The sequence below is a fragment of the Trematomus bernacchii genome, unplaced genomic scaffold, assembly GCF_902827165.1.
Source record: "Trematomus bernacchii unplaced genomic scaffold, fTreBer1.1, whole genome shotgun sequence".
NCBI lineage: Eukaryota > Metazoa > Chordata > Actinopteri > Perciformes > Nototheniidae > Trematomus > Trematomus bernacchii.
The window spans coordinates 8,243,483-8,259,727 of record NW_022987656.1 but is presented as its reverse complement, the minus strand read 5'-3'; the positions used below and the strand labels follow the sequence as shown (position 1 = coordinate 8,259,727).

At 41.1% G+C, this 16,245-nt stretch overlaps 1 protein-coding gene across 1 annotated transcript in view; it reads right to left on the bottom strand.

The window, feature by feature from the left end:
• Window positions 1-722: 722 nt before the first annotated feature.
• The window catches only part of gabrr2a (gamma-aminobutyric acid type A receptor subunit rho2a), a 73,401-nt gene continuing 57,878 nt past the window's right edge, over window positions 723-16,245 (bottom strand). The window contains exons 7-9 of the mRNA XM_034135270.1: window positions 12,607-12,759; window positions 9,795-10,003; window positions 723-1,507 (exon numbers count right to left, since the gene is read on the bottom strand). Of these exons, the coding sequence (XP_033991161.1) occupies window positions 1,172-1,507; window positions 9,795-10,003; window positions 12,607-12,759 (698 nt within the window). The 3' untranslated portion in view covers window positions 723-1,171. The remainder of the gene's footprint in view (window positions 1,508-9,794; window positions 10,004-12,606; window positions 12,760-16,245) is intronic.

The window sequence follows — 16,245 nt, the reverse complement described above, 5'->3', positions numbered from 1 at the left end:
CAAAATAATAAGTCACACGTATGCATGTTTAATGTTGTGTGACTTTTATGTATATATGTTTGTGGTTGAGTTTTTGCCACTTTGCAATCTTGCCGCCAACTTTCTACTCTCTCCATGGACTATATTGCTCCAACCCAGCCTCTGACTTATGGCTGGCTCTTGGTTCTTTGAGCGCAACTAGTTGGCGAATTGGCACCGCCTCCAAATTGGTCCTGGAACTGCCTCGGTGAAAAAGAAGTACGGAAGCCTGTTAGCCATTGATAAAGATAGAATAAAGTCATGATTAGAAAACAGTTTTCAACGCTAGCAGTGGAGCTCTAGGGAAGATTCGGTGGGGGGGGGGGGGGGGCGCCATGATCATTAAGATTCAATTCCTCCTGAACTTTGGTTTATGACCAAACTCCAGCAAAACATTCCCATCAGCCTCAGCTGTATGTATGTATGTTTGTATGCTAAACTAAGATGGTGAACATGGTAAACAGTACCTGCTAAACATTATTAGAATGTTAGCATGTTAGCTAAAAGTACAGCTAAATACAGGGTCAGGGAGGTGCTAACAGTGCTAACCTCTCAGTCTGATTGATTCGTCAGAATTAATTGATAACTGAATGACAGGCTTGGAGAATATATTCCAAATCTGTTATCTTGACATATTAAAAATGAAATTTGAATCACTACTTGAAATTAAATCATGACTGATAAAGAATGGGCCTTAAAAACCATTTGATCATGGTGATTCCCGCCTTGGCAATCATTACAAATACATATTAATTCACAGATCCATCAACTAAGTAGCTTACAAAATCACATCATCTTATCTCTCCATGTTAGGAGTCAAATACAAAGTTGGCATCATCTCATGAACAGAAGAAATGAGGACGAAGAGCTTTTAAACAGCAGTCGAAAGTTCATGAAGCTTGAAAATAATTAGCTAAGTAGTGTAAAAACGTCATTGAAATGATCATTTTTCTTTGTTTTAAGTTATATAGTGAACATTCAATTGCTGCATGAGAAAACATATCAAGAGTGTTCAATGAATCCCAAAGTGTCCATGATGAATCTTTGCAGAACGTGCACTTCAGACACACAACACTCCCCAATAATCCCATTCTGAGCAGCTTTTACTGTCTGAGTTCTTCCTCCTGCCCTATGTCCAGACTCTGAGTTTCTCTCAGCAGTACACAGACCAATAGATAAGGTTGAAGAAGATGTATGACCCAGGGAAAATCATCCGTGAGTATTTGTCAATGGCGTGCGTGTTCTGGATGATGTTAAGCTTCCGCAGGCTCTTCTTCTTCTTGGTGGTGGTGGACTCGCTGCTCACTGAGAGATGCACCACCATGTGTTCGGGTTTCTCGGGAACCTCGTGCAGCTCTTCCTGCTCCTCCTCCGGCACCATGGGCTCCTCAGTGTAGCCGGCCAGGCTGTTGGTGTCCGCCTCGCTGTAGGTACCGTCCAGCATGGTCATGGTCCGCGTCCCGGAGATCCCACAGGTGCAGGGGAGTGACTGGCAGGAAAGAAAATACAGTTTATCCACTAAAGGAATATCAAGGGATAACACCAACATTAATGGAGACTATCAGGCCACCTGAGCCTAAAGTGTTTAAATAAGAATTTAAATGTCCTCATGTGTCCTTACCTGTGGTATGTTATCTGTGATAATGATTTTTTTGTCGTGTTTTTTTATGGGCACTACTAGAGAGTTAAAGGAATGAGTCCTAAAAACCGGAAATGAGTTAGCATTTCACCACTTCTTTGGTCTCATAAATGTTTTTTTTATTCCTGAAAGAATTTCTGTGGTTAACACAAGCTCAAAACATGTTCACTTTTTGTTCGACAACATAAAATACATCAGGTTATATACCACACTGGTGAATGTCCGTAGCTTCTATGTGACTTAAAAACAGTGGTTGCTAAATGAGACTACTAAACATCATCATGCCAAACATTTAGCTTAGCGGTGGTAAAGTGAAGTAATGTGACTCAAATTTTGTTTGTTTAAAGCCTAGCGTTAGCTTTGTACTTCGGGCGATTGCATTAACGCTTCAAAAATCATAAAGTAGTGTTAATATGTGGAGATTATCCTGCTGAACAAAACATGGAAGTATCAGAAACATGTGATTCCCACATATCGGTTTTTCTGCAATATTCCCAAATAGTCCCATTGGTTCTTGTCGAGAAAGCCCAAGCGACGCTCATCACTGCACCACTCTACGATAGTGATTGTTCATTTTTTTGTTGCTAAGGCTAGGGCTGCTCGATTATGGCAAAAATCATAATCACGATTATTTTGGTCAATAATTGATACCACGATTATTAAATACGATTATTCATTGACTTTGAAAACATCCATTTATTGAACTTTAAAACAAATACAAATAATAATTTGAACAGTATCTTTTTAACTGTTGATTTCCCTGAACGTATAATTCAACTGAAAAACCAATACAAAAATAAATAAAATAAATGATACATTTATATTTAAATAAATAATATCAAAATAATAAATACCAATAAACAAGATCAACAAATATTTTGGAGCGCACTTCCACCAGCTACTAAACATATATAAATATGATAAATTAAAATAAATTAGACTAAAATAAATTAGATCAAATATGTTGCAGTGCACTGTCACAACCTACAGTAGCAAAGCAAAATAATCGTTTTTTTCGATTATGTTGTTTTCGTAAATGTGGCAGGCCAAAATCGTAATTGCGATTAAAATACGATTAATTGCACAGCCCTAGCTAAGGCACTTTAGTCAAGAGCAACAACTACATTACTATACCATAAGGTTTGTCATCTTGCCTTACACTTTAGTCAACATATTAACACTCCAGAGGGAGAATTCTCATTGATGTTGTAATAAATTAGTGAGTTTTCGACCTGGCCGATGTTTTAACACTTCTTGACCAATGCTCGAAAAAGTAATAGTAATACTAACACGATTCCCATAAAAAACGTTAGATTTGACCTCAGAATCTGAAGCGGTTTTATGAACAAGGTTTACACATATGAGGAATTTGCTTTGGTATAAGTGGTGCAGAGGAAGTGTTATAGTGCTACTGTTGATCAGTGATCATTTTTTTTTGTTATGAAGTATTCCCTAAACCTTTTACATTTTGACTTCTTTCAACCATTTTCACTGTTTATATATGCTTTTCTGACATCTCCACAATGTGCCATATGACTGTCCCAACCCTAACCCTAACTATTTGTTTGGGACTAATTTCAGCGGCGGGTTAATCCATATTTATTGTTCAAATTAGTATTTTTTGCAGAACAGTGTATGTGATGAGTGTATGAAACAACATAATGTGTTCATTGTAGGAAACATTCATTGAGTTTTTGGAAGTCTCAGAATCATTACCAATGAAAAGTTAATGTTGCTGCTCACGAATAATTCATAAGGCCTGACATCAATCTTGGGAGTTACTTGATCAAATTAAAAGAGCAATAAGCAGAGACATGCCGTGTCAGGAGAGTTTAGTGTGCAGTCAGTGTAATGAGTCCATTCATTCCCTGAGAGTAAGAACAGACATCAAACAGTGATTCAGAGAGTGGACACAGATCGATTCACTGATGGTTTCATATTCAACATCTATCCTGACATCCAGGGGTGGAATTGGGCTGGGGCTGTCAGGGTCAGATATGGCAAAAGTACACACATCCTTTTCTCAAGTACAGATACTCGTGTTTAAAAATACTCAGGTAAAAGTAGAAGTACTGACTAAACTTCTTTACTCAATTAAAAGTAAAGAAGTATCGGCTTCGAAATGTACTTAAGTAAAAAGTACCCATAACTACCAACTGTTTTAAAGAGTACCTGACCTCCCTTTATATTAATAGAAGAATAATGTAATTGTTAGCTAATGAATGTTTCGATGCTGAACAACGGCAAAATGACAAAGTTTTCATTGGTCCCTCTTCTTTAGAGAAGACCAGGAAATGATGGATACACGGATCGTGTTAAAATCAATAGGCACGCAATGACTATAATAAATAATGATCACGCCACCAAACACAGATTAAAACTAAAGTAACCAAACTAGTTATTTGTGTTAAAAATGTAAGAAGTAAAAATAAAAAGTCGTCATAAAAATAAGTAGTGGAGTAAAGTACTGATACCAGAAACATTTACTTATGTACAGCAACAAAGTATTTGTATTCCACTACTTCGCAACTCTGGCTCCGGCACATAGTACAAGGCTCTGACGTCATCACCCTCGCACATTTTTAACCATGTATGCAAACCTATATCATATGTTTACCAAAAACGAAATTTAAAACGTTTCTCGTTCTTAACATAGACTATATTAAGGGTCGATATGTCTTGACTTTATTTTTGAACAGATTTCTGTGACCGGCTATAGTTTGTTGGCTTAGTGAGCGTGTGTATCTGCTCCAATCGTGAGCTTTAAACTGCAGCCCCCCTTACCGGGCTCCGCTGAGGGCTCCTACGTGCAAAGAGTCTGCAGCGGTGCCGCCAAACCCCCCCACCCGTCCTCTAATACAGAGCCCGTTTCTTAAACCATGCCAAATGTATGTGTGCATAACGGTATGTCCACACGGCAGCGTTGCATGCTTCAACGGAGACGCTTACCATTCACTTTGAATGGGGTGACGTCACGCTTTGCCGAACTGCATTGTGGTTCCGTCGCGTCGCTTTGCCTCCGTTGCTCGCTTCAAAAGTTGAGAAAAGTTCAACTTTTCAAGCGTTGACGGAAGCGCCAGCCAATCAAATCATATGCCAGTACAAGCTCTAGCCAATCAAACCGCATGTTTGTGTGCCCGGGGCGGGAGATTAATGTGATTGGTTGTTGGTCGCACGCCAGACACGCCCACCGGCAAGCTTCAACGCGACGTGAACGTGGACGTACCGTAAAGCTGAGTGATAATCAGTCATAATAACACTGAATGTGGTGGTGATTAAATAGTTTACTGTGAGATTTGACAAGTCTCCCTTGAAAAAGAGATCGATGATCTCATTGGGACCACCTGGTTAAATAAAGGTTTGAATGAAAACAGCAAACCTTTTGGCCATAATCTTGCAGCCCTACAAATGAACTGAGATTTCCACACACATATTTGAAGCTATACTACTACGCCGGACCAATACAAAGCAGGGTTTTAAGGATAGGATAATGTCACTACTCAAGTAGTTGTTTTTAACTGTTCTTTAGTAAGTGTGCAGAGAAATGTTGATTTAAAATGTCAATTTGAAGGTTGGATTCATTTTGTGTGCATATATTAATATTTAAGATGTAAATTAATCCCAGTTTAATGTTACTATTAAAAATACTTTCTATTTTTATTGTCTCATTTGGCGGCATCAATGTGTGCATTTGATACAGATACAGGAGGAGTAGCTTTTTATTTTTTATTTTTTTAGTCAATTTATTGAACATGTCAGAAACAAAACATACAACAATAATAATAATATATATATATTCTTTTTTTTTTCTCACTCATAATTATAACAAAGTACAAAAAAAGAAAAAAAAAAAAGAAAAAAAAAAATTCTCAAATAGTCTCTGTCATGTTCAACAGGGGCAAGAAGAAGCTTAAAAACCTACCCCCTCTAGCATACATTTTCCTAAAATATTAGGTCATCGTCATCAGCGACATGTTTGTCTTGTTAATTTGTTTGTTTTTTGTTTTATACAAAACAATCAGAAATAAATTACTTTTACAAGAAATAACAAATGGGATTTTACAGGTACTGTTCATAATCATTAATGATTTGGCTCCTAAATAATACTTTCAGTTTAGATAGACTTGTACAATATTTCAGTGCATCAGTACAGTTATTCCACAGACGACACCTTTTGATGAGATGCAATGAAGTTTGGCATTTGTTTGTACGGGTGATTTTTTGAAAATGCAGTTTCCTCTCAACATGTGCATGCTTTCTCTCCGTGTGAAAAGTCCCTGGATATTATGAGGTAATGAACATATTTTGAATAGTTTTATAGTCAACCAGGTCTTGTAGTTTTAGTGTTTTTAGTTTGATAAATAATGTATTTGTTGGTTCTCTGTACGTAGTTTTATGTATAACTCGTACTGTATGGCTCTTTTTTGCAGGATGAAGATAGGATGTGTATTTGTTTTATATGTGTTCCCCCAAACTTCCACACAATACATCATGTATGGAAGTATGAAGGAGCAGTACAGCATAAACAAGGAAGCTTGATTAATTAGGTATTTGGCTTTATTCAGAATTGCTATTGATTTGGATATTTTGGCTTTGATATAGCTTATATGTGGTTTCCAACTTAATTTATTGTCTATGATTACTCCAAGGAATTTTATTTCCGATACTCTTTCTAATTGGACGCCATTTATAGTGAGTTTCTTCTCTGTATTGGTCGATAGATTCCCAAATATTATGAGTTTGGTTTTGCTTGCGTTCAATGTTAATTTATTTTGGTCAAACCAGATCTTCATCCTGCTCAGTTCCTTTTCCATTGTGACCAATAGCTGTTCTAAATTGTCCCCACAGCAGAGTAGACTTGTGTCATCTGCAAAAAGAATGGTTTTAATAGTTTTTGATACTTCACATATATTGTTAATATAGAGAATAAATAGTAATGGCCCCAAGACTGAGCCCTGAGGCACCCCACATGTAACCTGCAGTAGTTGTGATTTATGGCTTTGTAGTTCAACATACTGTTCCCTGCTATGTAGGTAGCTGGATAGCCATGATAGTGCAACACCTCTAATGCCATATCTCTGTAGTTTTTTTATTAATAATTCATGGTCAACCGTGTCAAATGCTTTTTTAAGGTCCAGAAATATCCCTATTGCATATTCTTTCTTTTCTATTGCCTTAGTAATGTGTTCCATAAATTCTATAACTGCAAATGATGTGGTTCTGTTTGCTCTGAAACCATATTGTTGTTCATAGAGTATGTTATGTTTGGTGATGAAGTCATTTAGTCTTGTATGGTAGATCTTTTCCAGTATTTTAGAAAACTGTGAGAGCAATGAAATTGGTCTATAGTTTGACAGTACATGTTTATCTCCAGATGTATGTATTGGTATGACTTTAGCAGTTTTCATTTTATTTGGAAATACACCGGTTTGGATGCCGGTCGGCGAGGTGCTTAGCCAAGTTTGATGTGTTGGCTCCCTTGGTTTGCAGGGATCTAAAACATGTCTTACAGACAGGCCTCGTGGTGTCCGTAGGCTTGCCCTCACTCTCAGAGATATAGCTCAAATACTTCCAAATTTCGCTTCTGGCGTCTTTTTTGTCAACAAGCCGAGGCGCAGAGGCAGTTGCACTCCCACTTGCAGCCATGCTTCTTGTTTTCTCACATGCTCTGGCAGCTAGCGCGTGCATGAGAGAAGGGAGGCACTTAGAGCGTGCTTGAGAGGGGAGGGACTGCAGGCACGGCTGCAGGGAGTGGAAGCAGAGCGCTGAACACACACGGCTCTTATTAAAACAGCGCTTTCTCACCGGAGTACTTTTCCCCGTCATTCTTAAAGTACCGATACTAATGAAACGGAGGAATCGTAACGTTTTTAACGGCAGGGTATCGCGGTACCTTTCAAGTATCGGTACACCATGCAACACTACAATGGGACCACCTGGTTAAATAAAGGTTTAAAAAAAAAAAAACATTTTCTTTTTAAAATCGCGGTAGATTTTGTCAGTCTCACGACGGTATTGAGACATTTATTTACCGCGATATCGCGATATTCGATATATCGTTACATCCCTATTAAACAGTGTTTGATCTTTGATACATTTGAAATGAGGCTTCTGCTATTAAAATGTAATATTGATATTGATCCATCCATTATTCCATTTCTTTTGAGTTGATCTTCTGTGTAGTATTCACATTGGTTATGGATGTTATTGTAGAAATTATTTTCAGGGTCAATATCCTTTTCAATGTCTTGTGATTTATGTTCCGTGTATTTGAAACATTTCAAGTCCAGTTTTTCATATTCAGCAGGTGAGTGGTTTTTGTCCAAGCTTATCATGGGTGTTCTTAGTGTGTTCATTTCAGTGTGTAGCTATTCAGTTACCTTATGTTGATTTTGATGTTTCATTCCTCAAACTGATCCAGCTCGGTGATTGTGAGGATCTGCAGTACTTCCTCCTTCTGTTTGTCTGTTTGTCTGTCTTCCTGGCTGGGCGTGGCTGACCTACATTCTGATTCCCGCCAACTCACCTCCGCTGCTGTTGTTCATCTCACTGATTGCCACTACTCACCTGCACCTGCTTAAAACCCTGGTTCCCATCCTCAGACTTTGCCAGTTCTTCGTTTATTCTTCAGTGGTAAACTATCGTCCAGGCCTACTAGCATTTTTCCTAGTAACTTTTTTGATGCTCCTAGTGAGAGGATATTCCTTCCTAACCCTGCTTTTTTCCTGCCACGTCCAGCCTCCCCCCGGTCTGTCCTGCTCCTCGTCTCCCTTCTCTGAGCTCCTCGTCTGCACCTTGCCTGTGCCGTGGTCAAATAAAGCCTATTTTTTGACGGCGGTGTCCTCTGAGGCCGCTGCCGCCCTGGCATAGCTCCGATGTCTGGTCTTCAGACCACTGATAATCAGATCGTTCATCCTGGTGTATTGTTCGAGGTCGGCCACTCGATTCTCCAGAAAAGTGATCTTGTTGTCCTTTTCAATGTTTTGTATTTTCAGAGATTGTATTTCTCCCATCAGCTCCATGATTTTATTTTGCTGGGCCGCGACTGTTTTGATTTCGGCTGACAAGAAGTCGAGAGATTTCTTAATCTCCTCCACCTCGTCAGGGAGGTTTGCACTTTTCTTGGGTGCCATTTTTAAAGCCCCTTTTCAGTTTTGCTCTTTTGTTATGTTTATTTTCGATATCTGTCAGGTTTTGAGGCAGTTATCCCTCAGGTTTTGTAGCAGCACTCAATTCCGTGTGTGCACTCACTTCCGCGTTGACATTCCAATTACACTTAAACGTAGCTCTAGGATTGGGTCTCTTAAGGTCAAAATAATGAGATCCTCGACTTCATGCTAGGCGCTGGAAGATTCCGCTTCCGATGGCATGCACTCGGTTCTCATTGGAATCAATTGAAAAAATATAAAATTTCTGGCTAGCTGATTTAAACCTTTCTATTGAACATATTTTAGGCATGAGATGTTTTTATGATGACTTGATCAACTTTCTTAAAGGTGGGGTAGGTAAGTTTGAGAAACCGGCTCGAAAGACACTTTTTGTTATATTCCATGGAATGCTCTTAACATCCCGATAGCAATGAATATTTTAAGTGCTTTGACAAAAAATCCATACAAAAATGTCATCTGTGGAAGCCGTAGTACTGTAAAAAGCACGACCAATCATTTTAGCCGGCCCGGCTAAAATAACTGGATGGCCTACCTGCCTGTCAGCCTTCCATCTGTGCACAAACTTATCTTGTGCCCTCATTGGTCATGTGCGCGTTCGTGTGTGTTGGAGGAGGGGCTCTGTAAGGAAGTGGCAGATTTTTCCCGGCTGTGTATTTTCAAATTCTAGCACACTCGTGCTGGTTTCTCCAAAATTACCTACCCCACCTTTAAAGCATGTTGTTCGCATACAAACTCTCATTGTTCTTTCTCTTTGTTTCTAGCTTATTCTTTTTGTACCTACAGTAGACAGCCTGACAGATGCTCTCTGAAGTGGAAATGACTAAGCCACACGAGTGCATTTAGAGCGGGGAACCTCTGAACAGCTACAGAGACTCGTCTGGCTCCTGAATAGAGAGGGATGCCTCTTTTATTTAAATACTTAATGGCATTCTGAAGTCTTTCTCAAACAGCGTAGAGCGGAAACCAACCTGAGATCGTGCTCTCATTCTCATCTTGCGCTCTCTCCGGTCCTGGACGGTGGACAGGTAGTTGACGACGGCGTATTCCAACACAGACAGGAAGACAAAGACGAAGCTGACCCACAGGTAGATGTCCACCGCCTTGATGTAGGACACCCGGGGCATGGACGCATTCACTCCAGTGATGATGGTGGACATGGTCAGCACCGTGGTGATGCCTGGACACAAAGACAAAAAGTCCTCACTAACTGCAGGTTGAGATTTCAGAGTGTAGTACAGTATAATCATGGAGCTGACTCGATGTGGGGCAACTCAACTATAGGGTTCAAAGCAATAACAACACAACACAATATAATGCAATGTGGTCCAACAGCCCTGTAATGAATAGCCCTGGGAAGCTTCTTCTTCTAGATTTGCAGGTCAAAAGTAACATTACTTAACTAGTCTTTAATTCCAGTATTGTATATATTATATAGTATATAAGTATTGACCCAATCATGTTTGAATGTTTAGACAGACTCCCAGTCGATAGATGGATCTGGCACATTCATTGAGATGGCCCTATGTGTGTCTCTCTGAGGTAAGAGGATCAGCTCTAACAATCATCCGTTTTCCTCTTGTAATGGCAGCTGTAGCTTTTGGACTCTAATGGCGCATTTCCATTGCAGGGCCTCGCTCGGCTTAGTACGGTATAGTTAGGCCTTGTTAGGCCAGGCTCACTTTATGCTGCGTTTCCATTACAGTTTAGTAGCTGGGGCAGTAACTATAGTAACGCAGTGTAGGCGGAGCCGTGACGTCATCTTCAATGCGAACCACAGAAAAACAACATCAGCCGTTAGCTGTTAGCACTCAAGCTCACAGCTCCTCATATCTGTTCAGAAACTAGACAAAAGTTAAACAAGTACAAACCACAGACTGCCTGTGTCATGGCGAATACAGTCGCTGGTTTATTTATGTCTGTATAGGCCGTTGTTGTGAGTGTGGACGGTCGGAGCATATACTGCGTTAGCTTAGCCGATCTCCATTTAGAAAACACGCATTTTAAAAGGTTTTTCGCCTGCCGTCTGTCTGCAGACTTGTCAAAGCATTAATTCATGGTTTTTACTAACCGGTATCAGTATGTTGTTACTTCGGCATCATTTTGAAACGTGTATTACAATTAAATCACGGTCAAATATGTTCATTTTGTTGTAGTTGTAGCCCCCTTGCCAGCGATTCTCTCTCTCTAGTTTAGCATACTCAGCCCGAATCAGCCTGGTTGTTGGCCCGGAAAGAACCTCGATTTTATGGGGCCAGAAAAACTGTGAAATAGTACCCGCTAGCCGGTACTACGCCTAGTGGAAACGCAACCAAAAACGGGCCGTGCACACAGGGATTTATGTTTTTTTTTTAAATACTCGCGTTACAATCATGTCAGGTTTTTGGTGGATTTAGTGAAGTCTTGGATTGCAGAGTATGAATGTCCTCTTCCATTATTTTCAGACGATATATACGTGTGTAAAGTTTGTGAAGGCAGGAGGAAAAAGCTTCCGCGATCACCGTCTCCTCTCCGTTCCTCCAAACCCCCGCCCCCCCCCTGAAAATAATGAGTGACAGGCTGATTAACCTATTAGAAACTTTATTATTCACTTAATCACTGATTGAGATATAATGAAGCTAACTTAATCTCCTACAATCATGGGATTTATGTAACAGTAAGACAAAGAATGTAATTGTGCACCCACATGCAGTATTTTTGTTTTTATAATGCTGTTATACTCCTGTTGTCTGCTGTGTTCAGACTCAAGTCATGTTTGTGATGCCACATTTTTTAACAGAAGACCGTTGCGAGAAGCTGCAGCTAGACTGCAGAAGCATTAGTTTTTTGTTTTTGAGGATGGAACAACTTCACACACAGATATAGGGAGGCTAGACCTATACAATTAATTTATTATGGTTTATAAATTAATGTCAAGACATTTATGTTATTGATTTCTGAAGCACTTTCTAAATAATAAAAAGAGAGTTCATATGTATTTACTGCATGTATTCATTGATGAAAAATAAGCCATGTGCAGTAATATAGAAAATTGAGGATGCAACGCATTGGTATGAATCGTGATGCATCGTGATGCATCGGGATATCGAATCGAATCGAATCGGTGACAGGATAATCGTAATCGAATCGAATCGTGAGACCAGTGAAGATGCACAGCCCTAGTCTCGGCTCATAAATGGAGAAGGAAAATAACTCTGGATTCAGTCTGGATTCAATTTGAGTTATTTTAAACCCTAAAGATTTTAAATAAGGGCTTTAAGAGTGATCATACTGGTTTATTTAGCTAAGATCTGCTGATTTATAGACTTGTCTTTCCCAATGTAAGTCAATGGGAAAAGGTATTTTAGGGCACAATGAGGCCACGGACTGACAGGAAGCTGTAGTACCACCGTTTGACCACTACAAACATTAGTTTTGCGGTCCAATGCACTTCCTGGGGGCTTGGTTCTGATTAGAAGACTCAATTAAGAATCACTAAAATATGCAGACCCGAGGACAGTTTGGCAGAAGAGATAGTGGCATACAATATGACTGCTTACATGTATTTGTTTGTATTAGTTATCTTCTGTTTTCCTTGGTCAAGTCAAAATCAAGTAGTACAAACACAGCCCAATACAGAAAATATGAGTGTTGGAGCATGGGAGGCTTCACACATGTGTTTGTTCCAAATGTGTGGAGCCATGTCACAGCCAGCTTCCATCATCCCACAGTCCCATCTGACCGGGGGCACCCAAATCTCTTCAAAGGACATTTGACACAAGTTTTTAAAAACACATTTCTTACCCAGGGAGACTCTGGCCGGCACGGCGCGGCGGTCGATCCAGAAGGACACCCATGAGAGCATCACCATGAGCGTGGCGGGGAAATACGTCTGCAGCAGGAAGAAGAAGATGTAGCGGCGCAGCGTGAAGTTGATGTACAGGCGATTGTACCAGCCTGAAACACAAAAAGTTCAAGATCAAGCAGACTCCAAAATTAACAAACTGGTAACACAAGACAGGGTCAATGTGCTTATTAAAACACAGAGTATCCTTTTCGTTACCTTGAGAATAATGTAATTACTATTGCTCCACACTACCTCTTTTTAAATCTGCACAGCTCTTGACTTTGAATATAGTATGTGTCTTATTTTATTCTATTGTACCCTACTCAGTTGCTCACATTATTAGATTTTCTGTAAAAAATAAATAAAATACATTTTTTACAATTGTCTTAAATATATATTTTTAAAATAGCTTATATAATAGTACTTTTCTTGCCATGTATTCTTCTTTCTGTGTCTTTGTATGCACCATTTACACCAAGGCAAATTCATATGTGTAAACCTACTTGGTAATAAAACCGATTGTGATTCTGATGACATTAAATGAATGTAACGGCACCAAAACACACATAGATTTCTGTGTGAATGGGTTCATGCACATGGAGAAATCATGGTCCTACTTTGAAGATTGTATAATTTGAAAGTGGTGTGAAATGAATCCTTAATTCTTTGTCTTCACTGCTGCTGTCAATCATCTCGTCCCACCTCAGCAGGGGAGCTGCTCTGTGTTTGAAGATGATTCCAAACGCTGTAGGGACAGTTGCTATCCTTCCATTGGCTGTCCTCATTTCCATATAAAATACTATGTTTTTAGTTATGATGTGATATTGGAAATTGGATCGTCTAATTTAAGTTTAAAACAACTTTCAAGACTTGATTACCATTTCTTATTTAAAGGATATTTTATTGATTTGTTTTCCTGTCTGTCATTGATATTCCTGCCTCTTTCATATTCATTTTGAATAATCTTATGTAAATCACTTTCAAACTTCAAAGTTCAGTGTTCCTCTCTCTTCTCTCTGTCTCTATTTACATGGTTTAAATTATTTTAAATCCCTGATCTAAAATACAATGATTTCTGCTTAGTAACTGAACCACTGTTAAATCAATGCACTTTTATCTACTTTGTAATATTAATTATGTCAACAGTAAAAAAAAAAGACTAAAGTAGAGTAGAGTATTGTGGGATGGTTTTCAATGACTGCTTCTGTTGACTCATATATCCCCCCAACACTTTGTCTCTATCAACGTCGCCTCATTTCTTACTTTGCTCAAAGTATCATTACTATGGCTGCTAAAGGGCTTCTCTCTTGACTCATACTCAATGTTTCAATTTTCCCCAAATATTCTTGGTAAATATCCTCCTCAGATCTATCATTTGTCCTGAGTTTGGAGCTAGAGTGTTGTGTCTCGTCAGATGTATTATGTATTATGTTTCACTGACCTGATTACCTGCCCCGCCCTTATTGTTTGCACCTGTAGAGCCCCTTGTGTGTGTTTCTATTTCGTCCCTACTGACCGCCAGAGGCGGTGCTTAGCACTAGATATGTCCATCGTGCACATGCGCAGCTCGAGTACCAAATAACAACAAAGTCACCTGTGACCCACGTGACACCGGCTATATCAGCCGGTGTCGTCAGAGGATCTGTTCCTTTCATCTTCTCGCTGCGCGAAGAGTACCGTGGCTACATTCTTGTAGCCTACAGCGTTGAATTTGAACGTTTGATCTGAGGGATTTTCTCTGCATACAGCTGGCCGCGTGCAGTTTCGCGACTGGTCCAGTCGGAGCCACGGGTTATTAACGCGTCCTCCAGGAGCTGTGGCCGGCTGTGCGCCGTGCAGAGCCTCGACGGACAGGTTTGTGTCAACTTGTGGTGATGGCTGTGTTCCCGCACCCTCTCCCAGCTAAGTTCTCCTGATTGCTGTCTTGTTTATTGTTTGGCTTAGACTTTCTGGTGACGACAGTGTTCCCACTTCCTCTCCCATAAAGTTGTCCTTATTATGCTCTTTTGAAGTTCTGCTTGTGGCGTTGTGCCCGAGCTATCATTAGCTTTTTGAGTTCCCAGCTTTAGCTGCGTCTCTCGTTCAATTTAGTAGGGAAAGCCCAGGGTGCCATAATTGCCCGTTTTTTGCTTAGATGTAGAGAGTAAGGTAAGTACTGGCCATAGTTACTACTGTAACTACGGTCCTATGCCATGTAAACACTGGCCATGGTGACTACTGCAACCATGGCCTATGGGTCTAGGCTCAGCCTAACTATATCGTTGTAGGCTATTTACTGCTCCTAGTACTAGACTCCTAGCACTAGGAGGGGTAGATGCAGAGAACAATCTTCACTGTGTGTACAGTGGGCTCTGCATGTGTGGCCATTAAAGAGGATTTCATCCCTCCCTATATTATATTATCTAGTGTGCAGCTGTTGGCTGACACTTTTAAACACCGCTAAGCCGTGTAAGTACTGGCCATAGTTACTACTGTAACTACGGTTCTATGCCGTGTAAGCACTGGCCATGCTTACTACTGTAACTACGGCTCTGTGCTGTTCTCTATGCCCTGTTAAACTTCCTTATTTAACCCAGCTAGGTGAGGGCAGTGCTCTCGCTCCCGCTCCCTCTGCTGGTAACGTGGGTGTAGTTACATCCCTCTTTCTGTTCGGCCAGTAGGAGCATTGCTCTACTCTTTCCGTTAAGCAGGTAGCTGGGGAAGGCTGTGTTCTCGCACCCGCTCCCGGCTACACTGCATCTGGCTACCTACAGAATGGCTCATTCATGTAGCGCCTGTATGGCTTCTCTTGAGCCCGAGGACGGCCATGACCGCTGCCCCCCTCTGCCTTGGCCTCGAGCATTTGAGGGAGGGTCTCAGAGCGCCTGCATGCACTGTAGCTTCATGCCTCGGGCACTCAGAGTGGCTAGAGTCGCAGAGGTGGCACCTCTCCTCGTCACAACTTCCTCCAGCTCAGTCTGGCCGTTCCCGGCGACTTGATGGAGTGATGGCTATGGGTTCACCCCCCAGGTAGAGGACTAGAAACAGGCTGTCCTCTAAGGTGGATCGGTTAGCTGCCGTCATGGAGCAGACGAAGTCGCTCCTGTTGGCCCTTCAGCCCCGGTGTGGGGGCTACTAGCTTGCCGTCTGACCCTCCTTCGGTTGCCACACCTCTGCTTGAGGATGCCATGTCACTAGCGGCTTCGGCTAAACCTCTTCTATGAAGGGGTGGAGTACGGGGCCCCGCTCACCCCAGAGGAAGCTTTCCACTCCTCTGCTCAGAGCTCTGCAGGGCATGGAGGATGCCTCCATGGCGGCCACTATTCGTGCGGCCCTGGCACGCTTGCAGCTTCAGGTTCCGCAGGTCGACTCGGCTCAGGCTAGCGCCTTCTTCAGGCATAACCCTGCCCCTGTCACTCTCACTGTTTCTCCTTCAGAGGAGTACCTGAGGGAGCTCCATGCATGCTGGAGAGACACCAGGGCGAGCTGATCTGTAGGGCCTACGACACAGCGACACGCACGGGTCATAACGGGAACTCCCTGTCCCATCTGATGCTGGCAGTCTCTACCTCTCTGCAGCAGGCTCCGGCTGAGCCTTCTTTGCTGGGCCTCAGTGA